At 38.1% G+C, this 17,109-nt stretch overlaps 1 protein-coding gene across 2 annotated transcripts in view; it reads right to left on the bottom strand.

Annotated features, from left to right (window-relative positions):
- The window catches only part of Sytl5 (synaptotagmin like 5), a 112,910-nt gene that overhangs the window by 25,885 nt on the left and 69,916 nt on the right, over window positions 1–17,109 (bottom strand). The window contains exons 6-10 of one of the 2 annotated variants that reach the window (XM_027927454.3): window positions 16,461–16,602; window positions 10,753–10,882; window positions 9,023–9,129; window positions 1,432–1,518; window positions 9–74 (exon numbers count right to left, since the gene is read on the bottom strand). In XM_027927454.3, the coding sequence (XP_027783255.2) occupies window positions 9–74; window positions 1,432–1,518; window positions 9,023–9,129; window positions 10,753–10,882; window positions 16,461–16,602 (532 nt within the window). The remainder of the gene's footprint in view (window positions 1–8; window positions 75–1,431; window positions 1,519–9,022; window positions 9,130–10,752; window positions 10,883–16,460; window positions 16,603–17,109) is intronic. The other variant, XM_027927455.3, reaches the window with a different exon arrangement.

Below are 17,109 nucleotides of genomic sequence, written 5' to 3'. Positions count from 1 at the left end.
AAACTTACAGTGTCTGAATCAGCATCAGGTACATTTAGGTAGGTCCACTTCCTGTCAGAGACTGCTTGAGCATTCTTTAAGACAGCCAATGATCAAAAGAAAAGGAAGATTAGAGCATAGAAGTCAGAGAAGCAAAGAAAAAGACTTACAGGCACACAGATTTAAAAAAAAAAGGGGGGGGGCTCCTAAAACCTTCCTCTCAAGGAACACTTTGAACACTAAAGAATGGGCTTGATTCTGTAGGCAGTGGGAAGCTGCACTAGAGACATCTGAGTGGTATATGGGTTTTTTGTTTGTTTGTTTGTTTTTTGGTACCAGGAATTGAACTCAGGGACACTCGACCACTGAGCCCATCCCCAGCCCTATTTTGTATTTAATTTAGAGACAGGGTCTCACTGAGTTGCTTAGCACTTCGCTTTTGTTGAGGCTGGCTTTGAACTCACAAACCCCCTGCCTTAGCTTTCCCAGCCACTGGGATTACACGCATGCACCACTGTGCCCAGCGCTGAGTGGTATGTTTTGCAAATTGACTGACAGTGGTGTGGAGGACAGTTGGGAAGTGGAGAGAATGGTGTCATGGAAACTTGCCAGCAGAGAACTAAAATCATTTATAAGCTTGAGCTAATTGGGCCTAAACTAGAAAATGGAGAGATTTTTAAAACTCCACACAAAATTGTACAAATTTATGGGGTAGTGTTTGAAAATTCAATACATGCACATGATATATAATGATCAAATAAGGGTAATTACATTTCCATCTCCTTAAACACATTATTTCTTTGTGTTGGGAACCTTCAAACTCTTCAGGCACTTTATAAAATGGGAATGAAGAGAATTTTTTGATTTTTTTAAATTGTTTTGGTATTAGGGATTGAGCCCAGGGTCACTTTACCACTGAGCTATATCCCCATCCCTTTTTATCTTTTATTTTGAGACAAGGTCTTGCTAAGTTGCTGAGGCTGGCCTCTAACTTGAGATTCTCCTGCCTCAGCCTCTAAAGCAACTTGGATTATATGTATGTGCCAACATAAAAGGCTAAGAATTAGGGGCTGAGGTTGTGGCTCAATGGTAGAGTGCTCACCTAGCATGCACGCACAAGGCACTGGGTTCGATCCTCAGCACCACATAAATGTAAAATAAAGATATTGTGTTCACCTAAAACTAAAAAATAAATATTTTTTTAAAAAGGCTAAGAATTAAGAGATTTTAAAGCCTGGGCAAGAAACATGGAAGGAACCAGGAGCCTTAGATAAAGCCCTCATAAAGTTAGACTAAATAGTACTCTGTGGGCAAAGGATAAGTAGGAATCTACAATGACTTTTAATTCAGTCTCACACATTTTCTCAAGAACATTCATTTCTTCTTTGGAAATGCACAGAAAATTAACAAGAGAAAGAAGAAAATTTCTGTATGTGCTAGAGAACTGCTTACAGTTGACAGGCCACCTGCCAGACTGTGGGTGTTTGCAGAAAACTGGGAGGATGCTAAGTCAACGCCTTCAGTGTCTTCCAAGGAGATCTAAAAAAGGAGGAGAGAAAATCAGTGGTTTCATTCATTTGTTTCCTAGAAACTGTTTTAACTGAAACACAACTTTCTTTCATAAATATCTGAAAATCAGATTAAAATATCTAGAAATCATCCCATTCCTAGGACGCCCCCCCCCCAGTCAAATTGAATTACAGCAATGGAGGAGTAGACAGGGGCTGGAGGTGGAGGACAGGGTCTCTTTTCTAATAGTGTTTGCAAATTTGGAATCATACAGACTTGGGTTCAATTCCTACTTCCCCAGCCTCTAAGAAGATTCCCTTTGGGGAACATACTTATTTTTAATTTTAAAATAATTTTGGGCCAGTGACTCAGGAGGCTGAGGCAGGAGGACCACAAGTTCAAGGTCAACCTCAGCAACTTAGAAAGGCCCTAAGTAACTTAGTGAGACCCTGTCTCAAAATAAAAAATAAAAAGGGCTCCGGATGAAGCTCAGTACAAAAAAAGGAGGAGGAGGAGGACAATAATTATTATTATTATTATTTTGGGTTTGTGATTGCTTATGCCATTACTGCACTGTACTGACTATTATCTTTGCATAGTGAATTTTGAAATCTATTAGTATAAATCTTCCAACTTTACTCTTCAAATTTGAAAATTTTATTTCTGGGATCTTAGAATTTTCATAAAAACTTTAAATCATCATGTCGATTTCCACAAAACATACTATCTGGATTTTCATTTGTATTAAATCTACAGATTCATTTGGAGAGAAATTTCATCTCAAAAATAGTAATTTTTTTAATCAAGGAACATAGAATATGTCTCTATTTATTTAGATCTTTAATTTGGTGCAGCAACATTTTTGTAAATTTCAATGTACACATCTCACACTTTTCAAAATAAATTAATTCCTAAGTCTTTCTTTAATATTTTTCATGCCATTGTGAATGGAATTATATTTTTAAATTCATTGTCCAATTGTTCATTTCTCCTCTTTTAATTTTTTTTTTTTTTTTGAGACAGGGTATGGCTAAATTGCTGAGGCTGGCCTCAAACTTGCAATCCTCTTGCCTCTGCCTCCTGCTCCTGACTTGCTAGGATTCAGGTATATACCACCACACGTGGCTCCAGTTTTTCATTTCTAGTATATAAAATACAATTGACTTTTGTGCATTGATTTAATATCCTTCAACTTTATTGAACTGATTAGTTCTAGTCATATTTTTGCATATGTTTTAGGATTTGCAATACACAAAAAGTATATCATCTTCAGGTAAGGAAGATAATTACTTCCTTCTTTCCAATGAGATATCTTCTTTTTTTTTTTTAAAGAGAGAGAGAGAGAATTTTAATATTTATTTTTTAGTTTTCGGCGGACACAACATCTTTGTTTGTATGTGGTGCTGAGGATCGAACCCGGGCCACACGCATGCCAGGCAAACGCGCTACCGCTTGAGCCACATCCCCAGCCCGAGATATCTTCTTTTCCATTTTCCTTTTGCATTCTTTTCTTTCTCCCTTCTTTACTGTAATAGCTAAAATCTCTTTCCTATACAATGTTGAATAGAAGTAGTACAAACAGAAATCCTTATTTTGACCAGGCATGGTGATGTAAGCCCAGTGGCTCAGGAGGCTGAGACAGGAGGATGGTGAATTCAAAACCAGCCTCAGCAACTTGGTGAGGCCCCCAAGTAACTTGGTGACACCCTGTCTCTAGCTAAAATATAAAAAGGGCTGGGATATAGCTCAGTTGTTAAGCATCCCTGGGTCAATCCCTGGTAGAAAGAAAGAAAGAGAGAGAGAGAGAGAAAGGAAGGAGGGAGGGAGGGAGGGAGGGAGGGAGTGGGGAGGCTGGGAGGGGAGGGAAGGGAAGGGAGGGGAAGGACAGAAGAAAAGAATCCTTGCTTTGTTCCTCCACTTACGTAGGAAGAACTTGGCCCCTTTTGCCATTAAGTATGATGTTAAGTTGTAGTAACTTTGTAGATGTTCTTTACTAGACTGAGGAAATTCCCTCTATTTCTAAATTGTTGACAATGGATGTTGGATTTTGTTAATCAATTTTACTGCACCTACTAATCACTACTAGGTGATGTGGCTATTACATTAATTTTATTTATTTATTCTTTAGTACTGGGAATTGAACCCAGGGGTGCTTTACCACTGAATTACATCCCCAGTACTTAATTTTTTTTTTTAAATTTTGAGGCAGGCCTGAAACTTGGGATTCTCCTGGCTGAGACAATTACACTTGGTGCATTAATTTGTTTTTGAGTGCTAAATCAATCCTGCATACCTGGAATAAATCCTACTTTGTTATGGTATATGATTCTCTTTTGTTACTGGACTTAATTTATTAATACTTCATTAAGGACTTTGTGTGTGTGTGAGAGAGAGATACTGGGATCCGACCCAGTGGTGCTTTACCACTGAGCCATATCCCCAGCCCTTTTTAAAATTTTGAAACAGGTTTTCACCAAGTTGCTTAGGGCCTTGCTAAGTGGAGGAGGCTGGCCTTGAACTTGTGATATTCCTGCTGCAGCCTCCAAAGTCCCTGGGATTACAGGTATGCGCCGCCACACCTGGCTTTATTAAGGATTTTTGCATCTATATTCATAATGGATATTGGATGCCCCATTGGCTTGGGAGGCTGAGGCAGGAGGATTATGAGTTCAAAAACCAGCCTCAGCAATGGTGAGGTGCTAAGCAACTCAGTGAGACCCTGTATCTAAATAAAATGCAAAATTGTGCTGGGGATGTGGCTCAGTGGTCAGTGCCCCTGAGTTCAATACCTGGCAAACCCCACCCCTCCAAAAAAAGACATAATGGATATTGAGATATTGATTGGTCTGTAGCTCACTCACCCGAGATATCTCTCTCTCTCTCTCTCTCTCTCTCTCTCTCTCTCTCTCTCTCTCTCTCTCTCTCTCTCTCTCCTTTTGTACCAGGGATTTAACCCAGGGGCACTTAACCACTGAGCCACATCCCCAACCCATTTTATTTTTTATTTTGAGACAGGGTTTCACTAAGTTGCTTAGGATCTCACTAGGTTGCTGAGGCTGGCTTTGAATTTGAAACCCTCCTGCCTCAGCCTCCCAAGTTTCTGGGATTACAGGCATGCACCACCACACTCAGCTGTTTTCTTTTTTATGATGTCTTTGTCTAGGTTTGCTATAAGTATAATACAGACCTCATAAAATTAGTTCAGAAATATTTCTTCCTTCATTTTTTGAACAAATTTGTGAATTGTTAGAATTACTTCTTCTTCAAATACTTGATGGAGTTCATTAGTGAAGCCATCTGTGCCTTGGGTTTTCTTTGAGAAATTTTAAGGTTGGCCTAAAGCTTCCTCCATACATATTTTAAGTTTGGCTTTAATTTCTCCAAACAGTGAACTGCAACTGAACATGATATGTAAATAGAATGCAACCTATTCTTGTAAAAGTAGACACCTATGGCCAATCACAAACAGCCGACTGTTCAAATCACATTTAAATAAGATAGACTTGAATTGTGACCAATTAGGCTGTCTCTATACCTTATTTCCATCTTCTATATGTCACTTCCTTTTCTCTGCCTATAAGTATAACCTGCCCATGTGGTAAGGCATACCAAACCACTTTTGGTCCACACTGCTAGCAGATTCTAGAATTGCAAATAATGCCAATAAAGGTCCACAAAGCTAGATTTGTGGTCTTTTTTTCTTTTAATAAATAAGGCTTAAATTATTAATTCAGAGTAGAGGAAAGGTACCAGGGGAAGGAGGAGGGGAGGGAAAGGAAAAATATTGGGGAATGATATTGACTACATTATATTGCTGTATTGTGTGCATGTTTAAATATGTAACAACAAATCCCATCATTATGTACAATAATACACCAATAAAAATATGGAAAAAAAGAAATGTACATGGGCAAAAAAATAATAAATTATTAATTCAATATCTTTACTTATTACAGATCTACTCACATTTTCTACTTTCTGAGGTATTTCTGGTACTTTGTGTCTTCCTAAAGATGTAACTATTTCATCTAAGCTGCCAATTGTGTTGGCATACAGTTGTTCACAGTATGACCTTATAATCATTAACTTTTTTGTTATATGGGCAGTTGTATCCCCTTGTTTATTTCTCCTTTTGTAATTTGTGTCTTCTCACCTTTTTTCTTGCCTACTTTAACTCACTGGTTTTCATCTGAGATGGATTTGTCCCCTCTGGGATATTTGGTAATGTCTGGGGATATTTTGAGGGCACAGTTGGTGGAGAGTTTTTGGTGCCTAGGTAAAGATCAGGGATACTTCCAAACATACTACTTTACACAAAAGAGAATTCCTCCCACTCCAACAAAAAATTATACAGTCAGAAATATCAATAGTGCCAAGATTGAGAAATCCTGGCTAGGAAAATCCTAGTTTGTCAATATGGTTGATCTCCTCAAAGAACCAATATTTATTTGCCTTCATGTATTGTAACAACTCTGGATTCTGAGGGTTGCTACTGTTGCTTGTTTCTATATGCTTGATTTTTAGTTTGTAGGTTTAGCATCTTGCCTGAACTCATCTGTAGAATCTGTTTTCTGTCCCATGTGTCTGCTGATGTCTCTGCTCAGTTTTTACTTTTAACAAACTTCCTATGATTCATCTCTGTGTATGCAGAATTTAATGGTAAGTTAATGATTGTGAAGATATTGTGCTCAAACACCTCCAGCCAGTGACCCTTCATCCTCATTTCAGTGGATCTGTGTGTTGTTTTTAGAATGTATCAAAATCAGTCACCTTTTAAGTCACCCCCAGCTGTTACTTCCCTAGGGCTTTCTCGAATGTGCTCAGGTTTATGATCAGCCAGGGATGTTTGCATAGCTTATGCCCATCAGCTTTTCCCTCCCCCCAATCCTCCACATGAATGTTTAGAGTGCTTATCAAGGCCATATATGACTTTCTTGTTGATTGATTTCCTATTACATTTCTGGCTAGTTCAGGGATCTATTGCTTACCCCAACCAGGGCTATAAACTCAGAGTAGCTGAGCTATTGGTCTTCTAAAATTCTCTTGTTACTGCTAGTACCTTATTTATTTATTCATTTATTTTAGTTGTAGATGGACACAATACCTTTATTTTATTTTATTTTTATGTGGTGCTGAGGATCGAACCCAGTGCTTCACACAAGCTAGGCAAATGCTCTACCACTGAGCCACAACCCCAACCTGAATCCTAGTAGCTTTTAGTCACTAAACCACATAGGGTTTTTTGATCAGGCAAGCATATTATTAGCAAAATGTGTAATTTAATATCTTATTTAATATTTATAAAGGTCATTTTATTTTCTTATTGCACTTTTCAGAACCTTTAGAACAATGTTCACTAATAATAGCAACAGTGAGAATCCCCTTTTCTCATTTTAATGAAAATAGCTCCTTCACATCAATATTTAAAGTGAAATATGTTGTGGCCTTTTAGATATTTAGTATCTGAGAAATCATATTCAAGTTAGTTTTTTTATTAAATAAGGCTGTAGAATTTTGCCAAAAATTTTGCCAAAAGTCTTTTGATTTAGTTTTGTATGTTCTTCTTCTTCTTCTTTTTTTTTGGTGGTGGTGCTGGGGATTGAACCCAGGGCCTTATTCCTTACTCCACCAACTGAGCTATATCCCTGGCCCTGTTCTTAAATATAGTGACAATGTTACCAGATTTCTTATATACATTAATTCTTTAACTCATACCTAGAATAAAACTTACTCTTATTGCAATATTTTTTGATTCACTGCTGTTTTACTTGATATTATATTTCAAGTTTTATATAAATATATAAATATTATATTTAAATTATATACATACATATACACACATTCATGTAAAAATACATACATACATACATACATACATACACATATATATTTTTTGGTACTGGGGATTGAACCCAGGGGCACTTAACCATGGAGACACATCCTCAGCACTTTTTAAAAAAAATATATGTTTTTTTAGTTGTTGATGGACCTTTATTTTATTTGTTTATTTATTTTATATGCAATGCTGAAATTGAACCTAGTGCCTCACACATGCTACGCAAGTGTTCTACCACTGAGCTATAGTCGCAGCCCCTCAGCCCTTTTTTATATTTTATTAGCGAGAGAGTTTCACTGAGTTGCTTAAGGCCTTGCTAAGTTGCTGAGGCTGGCTTTCAACTGGAGATCCTCCTGTCTCAGCCTCCAAGCTTCTGGGATTATAGGCGTGCACCACTGTGCCCGGCTAAGTTTAGTATATATTTTCATAAACCAGTTTGAATACGATGTTAGTTTTTAAACAATTTTTAAAATCAAGTTTGACTTTAGAAGTTAACTGGCTGGCTTCATACTATGAATTTGAAGATTTTCATAGTTTTCTAAGGACAGGAATAGTTTAATAACATTTGAGTTAGCAGTTCTTTAAAGGTAAGCAGTTCTTTAAAAGTAAGTCTTGGAATCATTGGATCCCATTGCATACCTTCTTCTTCTTTTTTTTTTTTTTAAGAGAAAGAATTTTTTAATATTTATTTTTTTTCGGTGGACACAACATCTTTATTTTATTTTTATGTGGTGCTGAGGATCAACCCAGTGCCCCATGCATGCCAGGCGAGCGTGCCACGGCTTGAGCCACATCCCCAGCCCAAATACTTTCTTTATTCTAGTGGATTTTAAAATACTTTCCCAGTTTTTTATGCTGCAGTAAATAATATTTAGTTCCAGAGCTCTAAGTTTCCTGGCTTGCTTTGGAAAAACTATTAATATCAATTAACATTTGTGCTATATCTTTCTTCTAAGGAGTTCAAATTTCATTATGGCAGTTACAGAAATCAGAATATCAGAATATTAGAGTGGGAAGTAATCTTAACAATAATCAAATTTAACCTTCTCATTTTATAATTGAGTGCACTGGAACATTAATTCTCACATAATTTAGTCTCAGGAAGGCAGCTTATTGGGGACAACTTGATATATAAAAAAGGGTCATGTAAAATATATAGTCAGAAAGTAATATTTGGTTTAGAAAATGCCAAGATCCCTTAGATCCAAGGTTTAGACGAACTGATGAGCCTTTAGCCAGGAATGGAAATAAATCTCTTGACAGATACTTTGCTAGAGATAATCTATCATTAATCTGATTAGTTGCTTTTTATAAATAATTCTTTTAGTTACTCCTTTTTTTTTTTTTGGTACTGGGATTGAACCCAGGGATGCTTAACCACTGAGCCACATCCCTAGTCCTTTTTATTTTTATTTAGAGACAGGGTCTCCCCGAGTTGCTTAGGGCCTTGCTAAGTTGCTGAGGCTGACTTTGAACTCACAATCCTCCTGGCTCAGCCTCCTGAGCTGCTGGGATTACAGGCATGTGCCACCACCGCACCTGGTTTAGTAGCACTTATTATGTTAAGACTAACAAGAAGAGATAACTTAGATAACTAAGTTCCTTTAGGTAACTCATCATCACCTAAAAGTGGAACTACTTGGAGCAAGACCATGACCTTCTTTTGTCATATCTTGGACTCTTACACATCCAACTTACCAAGTCTTTGTCTAAAGTCCCAGGGACCGATCTGCTTCTTATGCTTACAGTATCTTCTAAGTCTTCTGTAAATGATTCACTCAAATCTAACTCAGATCGACTCCGGTCTGGAGAGAGAAAAAGAAAAAAATAAGTATATCTTCTTACTTTGGAGATAAACTCTTATTTTTCATTGCAAATTTTTCCTCCTTATTTCAATTCTTTTTAGGCACAGATCATGGATAGTCATGCTAACAGCCAGAATCAATAACTTCACGCAGTTTATGTTAAAATACTTCCATTTACAATAATCTTCTGCTTTACTCCTAGAATTAAAAAAAAAATCTCATAGATTGGGTCTTTAAACTTGGAAAATAATAATTAATAATTAATCTTTTTAATTTTGTTTTCCATAGTACAAAACAAAATTGAACCCAGGGGTGTATAACCACTGAGCCATATCACCAACCCTTTTTAGTTTAATTTTTTTTGTCGGGGGGGGGGGGGTGCTAGGGATTGAACCCAGGGCCTTGTGCATGCAAGGCAAGCACTCTACCAACTGAGCTATTCCCCAGGCCCCTTTTTACTCTTAATTTTGAGACATGGTCTCACTAAGTTGCTTAAGGCTTCATTAAGTTGTTGATGCTGGCCTCGAATTTGCAGTCCTCCTGCCTCAGTCTCCTGAGTAGCTGGTATTACAGGCATGTACCACTGTACCTGGTGAACATTAAGCATTCTTGATTTCAATATTTAGAGAATTTACTGTACTTTCATATTTGACATAAAATACAAGTCGACCAATTTTAAATATCCACTTTCAAATGATATACCAAGTTCCTTTCACATAAAAAGGGAGTGACTACCAATCATTGAAAGGAAGTTCACTAGGCACCAGAACATTCTTCCATCAATAAAAAATCTTTTTATATTTTTTGGGGGGTGCCAGGGATTGAACTCATGGGACACTGTATTTTGTATTTTATTTAGAGACAGGTTCTCACTAAGTTGTTTACCACCTTGCCATTGCTGAGGCTGATTTTGAACTTGCAATGCTCTGACCTCAGCCTCCCAAGCTGCTGGGATTACAGGCGTGTGCCACTATGTCCAGCAACAGATAACTTTTTAATGTTTAAGACTTCATTATGAAATCAGTTCTATATATGGACCTAAACTTCATAATTATGACAAATTTCTCTAGAGTTTCCTCATTCATAGGTAAAAATATTTGCAACATAAATAATACCTGATTCACTGGATTGCTGTAATCATGAACTAAAATGATATGTGCGAATGTGCCATACAAACAAAAATGGTTATTATTAATACCTTAATGCAGCTTGCAAACAAGCTCCTTCATTAAACCATGCAGTGGTTTATCTGGATATAGGGAACTTTGGTGCACCATATCAGTTGAACGACAATTTCCTTGCACTCTGGGCAAGTGTTATGTATCATAGCAAACATATTCTGGAACCATTTATATTTCCTATACTTCTATACTGATACTCTAATATAGCTCTAAAACTTGAATATGATGCCTAACAACAGTATGCACTCAATAAATAGATTTGCACTTGGGACCACCTTCAAGCAGTTCTCACACAGGGAGCCTACTACCATAGGTACAAGAATTGGCAACTGTTTTCTGAGGCAGAAAACATACACATGGTATAACATAAAGCAGCCAATTCCATCTGATTGGTCATTTTTTTTTTTTTTAACAACAGAGTAGTCATGTTGTAACTACCCACCTGAGGAGAGGGAAGTCCCAGACACTTCAATGGAAGGCGTGCCTGAAGTGTTTCTGCGGTGACTCTTTGTAAGCTCCTCAGAGGTGCTTTCAATGGCAGCCAAACCCATGGAATGTTCAAAACCACGCTGCTTCCAACAAGGTAGAAATGAAGAAAGGAGTATTATACTGACCGTAGTTTAAAATCCCTCTATAGAAATAAACATCCTTCGTTATAAACACATTTGTGCATGTTCCTTTTTAAGAGAAGTGAATTGACATTTGAAGGACCTTTGTCAGAAAACCACGTGATTCCTAAACTTGCTATCAATAATTGCTATCGAAAATCGATTTCCAGAGATTTATTATTTAACACAAAAGGTAGTTTGAGTAATTTTTCATTCACAAAATGAGTGTTTTAAAATATGGTTAGTACAATGGTAAAGGTAACTTCAATGCTATATAAAGTAATTTTAAGAATCTGGCAAGTGTTATACCCTCAGAATAGCACTTGGACTTAGAAATGTGTTTGGTCTTATGTTTACCCCACTCTCAACATCCCCTCTCCTCAATCACCTGATATAGTTTGAATTTAGAATGTCTTCTATTTTAAATTGGAGGCTTTGTCCTTAGCTTGGTGCCATTGGTAAGTGGTGGAAAGCATTTGGATGTTGGGCCGAGTCAGAGGTTTTAGGTTATTGGGTGAGTATCCTTGAAGGGAATTGTGGAATGCTGGTCTATTTCTGTCACTCTTTCAGTTCTTGGGTACCATGTTGTGCTGCCTTACCACAGGCCCAAAAGGAATGTGTCATCCTGACCATGGTCTGAAACCACCAAAATCGTGAACAAAAATAAACCTTTATTCTTTTAGGGAGGTACTGGGGATTGAATCCCGGGGTGCTTTACCACCACTGAGTTATATACTGAGTCCCTTTGTTTTTTTTTTTGAGAAAGGGTTTTGCTAAATTCCCCAGACTAGCCTCAAAATTGGTGTTCTTCCTGCTTTAGCCTCTCAAGTCTCTGGAATTACAGGCATGTGCCACTGTTTCAGGCAATCTTTCCTCTTTTAACATTGATTTTCCCCTAGTATTTGTTAAAGTTAAAGAAAGCTAACTAACACGTTATCTCCTCTGTCCCCATTTAATAGGAGACCATGCCACCTTTTCTATCTGGAAGGTTGAGTGATCAGAATATGGCTGGTTATTTCTACATTAGAACTAAAGTTTCATGCATGGTGCTTTTCCATGCTCATGAGTGGGAACTTCCCTAGCTTATAGGAATAAGTGAGGGGTGTGTGTGGAGGGGGTGTAATAAAATAAATATTTTTACATGTGGCAGACTTCAGTCTGAGATGGGCTTTCAAGTAACATATGATAAAGGAAACCTGTGTCCCAACTTTGTCCATGCCCATAGAAGCTTGACTACTATATCACCCCAAGCTTGTGTGACTAGTAAAAACGAACAAACAAACAAAAATGTTCCTTTTGTGAATTGAGCTTAAGGTTAAATATCCATGCTGGTGGTATCATGGTGTGATAATGATCAAATCTGAAAAAGACTTTACAATTCTTCCTTCTGTAAACAATCAAAAATTGCCTTTCAAAGTCTTACAGGATGGGGGCTGATGTAGCTCAGTGATAGAATGCTTTAGTAGCATGTGCTGAGGCCCTGGGTTCAGTCCCCAGTACTACAAAAAATAAATAAATAAATAAAGGATTTCTGTCAAAGGTCAAAGTCTTATAGGATGGAATTCCCTTTTTGTTGCCTTCATCTTAGACATTCAGACATACTTAGATAAACTCACTCCTTAGAGATATGACTCTCAGTTGCTTAGCATACTAAATAATTCAGCTGCAATAAAGACTGGTCTTAATCTTTCATTATTTTCCAACAGCTAAGACCTGTAATAGGAAGTTTATAGCTCTTAAGTTCTCTAAATGTCATAGACCAACGTGGTTTGTCAAAAGCATGACAGAGGTCAAATAGACAATTTAGTTTAGGTAAGTTTTTGACACTGCCTCAAGAAGTTCTTCACATGCAGAGCACTGTAATGAATCAAGACCAAGTTCCTTACAGGCAATTATGATGATGGCAATACTGCTAATATTGAGCACTAATAGGCCAATTAATATTATACAGTCATTAACATGCAATACGTGCCCTGGAATTTCCAGATGTCAAACCTAAAATTAACAGATTACATCATAGCAGAGGACAGTTTAGAGACTATCATGTTGTACAAGTTCTCCACTCAAAAAATTACTTCTTACATGCTAAAACAGAAAAGAACATTGAAACAGAGATGCTAAGAAATAGGAGAAATTGAGAAGATGTGACCTCGCTCACCATTTAACTCTATATACCTCTTCCCTTCATTGTGAAAAAGCAAATGTGCTTCTTGAACTATGATGCTGTCTTATTTTTATCCCACAGGCAATATTTCTCTTTGTCTCTCTTTTTCTCTTAGAAAACACCAGTTTAGACCAGCTAGAATTCAAGAGATCTACATAGGCACTGCCTATGTATATGTAAATGGACTCAAGTCAATTGCAGGGAATTTCTGTTGACAGGTGATTATTATTATTATTATTATTATTATTATTATTATTATTATTATTATTTGGTACCAGGCATTGACCCAGGGGCGTTTAACCACTCAGCCACATCCCCAGCCCTTTTTATTTTTTATTTTGAGACGGGGTCTCACTAAGTTGTTAGGGCCCCACTAAGTCACTGAGGTTGGCTTTGAACTTGCCATCTTCTTGCCTCAGCCTCCCAAAATACTGAGATTACAGGTGTGCGCCACCACGACTGGCTTGACAGGTGATTGTTGCTTCCTAATCATCTGAAAGGGCTGGCCCTTAGGAAGATAATCTATATATCTATCTTTTTTTTTCTGTACTAGGGATTAAATTCAGGGGTGCTTTACCACTGAGCTACCTTCCCAGTCCTTTTTAATTTGAGACGGGGTCTTGCTAATCTTCCTAGGCTGGCCTCAAATTTGTGATTCTTCTTCTTCAACCTCCCAAATTACCAGAATTATAGATGTGCACCACTGTGCCTGGCCAATAATCCTTATTTTGAGAAAAACTTGATTATTATTATTATTTGGTTATTGGACTGATAGGTGCTACCCAGTGGCACAGCTGCACCAGCTGCTAAAATTTTTAAAATACTTTTGTATTAGTTGCTGAACAGCACTACTCCTCATCTACCTCCCCTTCCCCATGTTTCCTGTTATCCACAGGTCTCCCCATAATCCAGGTTAATGAGTAGCATGGAAGGGACCCCAGGATACTGCCCCAGCCAGTATTTATTCTGATTACTCAGTGTCCCTGCCATACCAGTTACTAAATATTTTGCATATCATTCCTTGTTAGGTCACAAAGAAATAAGCATAATCAACAACTATCTGTGTACTTTTCTGACTACTGAACATAATCAGCTTGCTGAGCTTAGCATAAATGTTTATGAAATTTAAAATATGCCTTTTATCTTAGCAAGTACAACCTAGACTGTAAGTGTTTAAACAAATCTATTATTGTTATTAAATCAGTCTGAATGCCTTTTGGCTCTTCCTTAAAATTATTTATAGAATCTGATTGCTCACCGCCTCCACTGTTATTTCCCTTTTACAAAGCCCAGTCTCTTGCCTAGAATATGACAATGGCCTCCCAATTGGTCTCCTGGCTTCCACTCTTGTTGCCCTGCAGTTGCTTCTCAACAGTTCCCAGATCCTGCTTAAACAGAAGGCAGATCCTATCATTCCTCTGCCTCAAACCCTCCAGCTTCCCCGATCTTAACCGGAGTAAATGTCAAAGTACATGCAGTAGTTTTCGGGTCCTATTTGGCCTATGATCTCTTTGAATTCATTTCCTAGTACCTTCCCCTTCATTTACTAGCAATAGCTACAATGTCTACTTGGATCCTTCTTGAATGTGCTAGGTGTATAGCCCCTCAGGGTCTTTGCACTTGCTTTTCTTCATGAGGCATTAAAAATATTTTAGAAACTGGTTGAGCCAGGTACAGTGTTGCCCGCCTGTAATCCCAGCAGCTCAGGAGGCTGAGACAGGAGGATGGTGAGTTCAAAGCCAGCCTCATCAAAAGTGAGGCACTAAGCAACACAGTGAGACCCTGTCTCTAAATAAAATACAAAATAGGGCTGGGGATGTGGCTCAGTAGTTGAGTGTCCCTGAGTTCAATCCCCAGTACCAAATAAACAAACAAAAGAAACTGGTTGAACAAGTCACTGACCATACAAGATGGAGGCTAGCTGTAGGTAAGTGAAGCTGCTTTCCCCAGGTGTGCCTGCCAAATGTCATCACTGTCTCTGCCTGGAGGACACCTAGACCCGAATATTTTACTTCCTTCAAGTCTTTGCTTGACTGGTGCCTGTCATATACTAAAACCTCCATTAAATATTGGCTAAGTCAAAGAATTGTGGTTCATATATAATGGTTTCTTATATATACATGCCAGCAATCTATATTGAGTTTGTTATTTAATTTAAAAAAATATATCAGCTGGTGCACGCCTGTAATCCTGTCAACTCAGAAGATAGAGGCAGGAGGATCACAAATTCAAGGCCAGCTTCAGCAACATAGCAAGACCCTGCCTCAAAATAAAAACTAAAAAAGACTGGGGCTGTATAGCTCAGTGGTAGAGTACCCCTGGGATTCAATCCCCAATACCAAAATAATTTTAATAAATGTAGTAGATGCTAATTCATTCCAAGAAAGACTTCTAACAAAATATTTCATTAAAAATTTTTCTTTCTGTTTTAGTCAGCTTTATCACTGCTGTGACCAAAACACCTAACAAGAACAATTTAGAGGAGGAAAAGTTTATTTGGGGCTCACAGTTTCAGAGGTCTCAGTCCTTAGATGGTCAAGTCCATTGCTCTGGGCACAAGATGGAGCAAAACACCATGGTGGAAGGGGATGGCAAAGGATAACAGCTCAGGACATGATAATCAGGTATCAGAGAGAACTCTCACCAGAATGGAAATATATACCTCAAGGGCACACCCCCAAGGACCCACCTCCTCCAGCCACACCCTACCTGCCTACAGTTACCACCCAGTTAATCTCTGTCAGGAGATTAATGCATTGATTAAGTTAAGGCTATTATAACCCAATCATTTAATCTCTAAATTTTCTTTCATTGTCTCACACATGAGCTTTTGGAGGACACCTCAGATCTAAACCATAACACCTTCCAAATACTTTCTCCATCTTCTCCCTTAAAAGAGAAAGGCAACATAAAATGTAATTTACCACATATGTAAAATATTCCATTTAAGCATTCATTATGTGGTGACACATAATGATACATAGAACACTATAACAACATTTCAAGGTTCTACTTTTCCAAGTGCAAAGCAGCTTGGAGAAATTTTAGTGCTGTCCACTTATGAATATTTTGTCTGAGAAGAAACATGGAGGATTAAAATCAGACCCTTCAACACATTCTTTATATTTGTTTAAACCATTCAACCATGTAAATCCCAGCATACAATGCCACCTTTATATCTTGTCTTTCCATTTCTTTTTCACTTTGGGTTTTGGGCCAAAAACTAAGGATGCAGGAGTCTTGGTCCTGGTAAAGAAATTCTTACCATTAAATGACATAAATGACATGTCTGAGATACAGGGAGGTTAAACCCAGTCATGCCTTAATGGTATAGTCAAGTCCCAGAGGCTGGGGGTCTCTTTACATTTGTGCACTTACTCTGCTGCTGATTGAGGCCACACTTCGAGTGCTTGGGGCTGGTGACCTCTGAGTGATTGGGGTCATACCATTGCTCCGGATGCTCTTTGGGGTCCCAGGTCTGACCTCTTGGTCCATGAGATCTGAAGAACCGATGCTTCCTCTAATGATAAAGCACATTCTGATTTTAACATGGTAGCCAAGTGACAATCAAAGACACAGGCAGGGGACAGCTTCAAAAAAAAAATGATGAACACATGTGACCTACACTTAAATCGAAACAGCCGCACTGGAACTGCTCAGCAACTATCACATCACCCTCCTCCTCAAGACCCTACAGGGGCTCACTGAGTTTAGTCCCATTTGCCTGACTCCAGGGTCTTTGGAATTGAGCGCCCCCTGAACTTTTTGACTTTACTTCCCAGTTCTTACCAGCATCCTCCCAGCCATTCTATTATTCCTGAGTATTCTCTCAATTCATCAAGTTCACTTCTACCTCTAAGGTGTTTTCCTTTCTCCCCACCCAATATGCCCCCTGTGTCTGTAAATCTTGTCCATTCCTGGAGGCCAGAGAAGTTCAGCTTTCCTTGTGAGGTCTTTCCTGTCAAGCGCAGGCCTTGTTCAACTGTCCTCCCCTTAGTTGCTGCTGACTTTTGGTCTTTGCCGTACC

The sequence above is a fragment of the Marmota flaviventris genome, chromosome X, assembly GCF_047511675.1.
Source record: "Marmota flaviventris isolate mMarFla1 chromosome X, mMarFla1.hap1, whole genome shotgun sequence".
NCBI lineage: Eukaryota > Metazoa > Chordata > Mammalia > Rodentia > Sciuridae > Marmota > Marmota flaviventris.
Note: the sequence above shows the minus strand (reverse complement) of the source record. Positions and strands in the feature narration are given on the sequence as shown.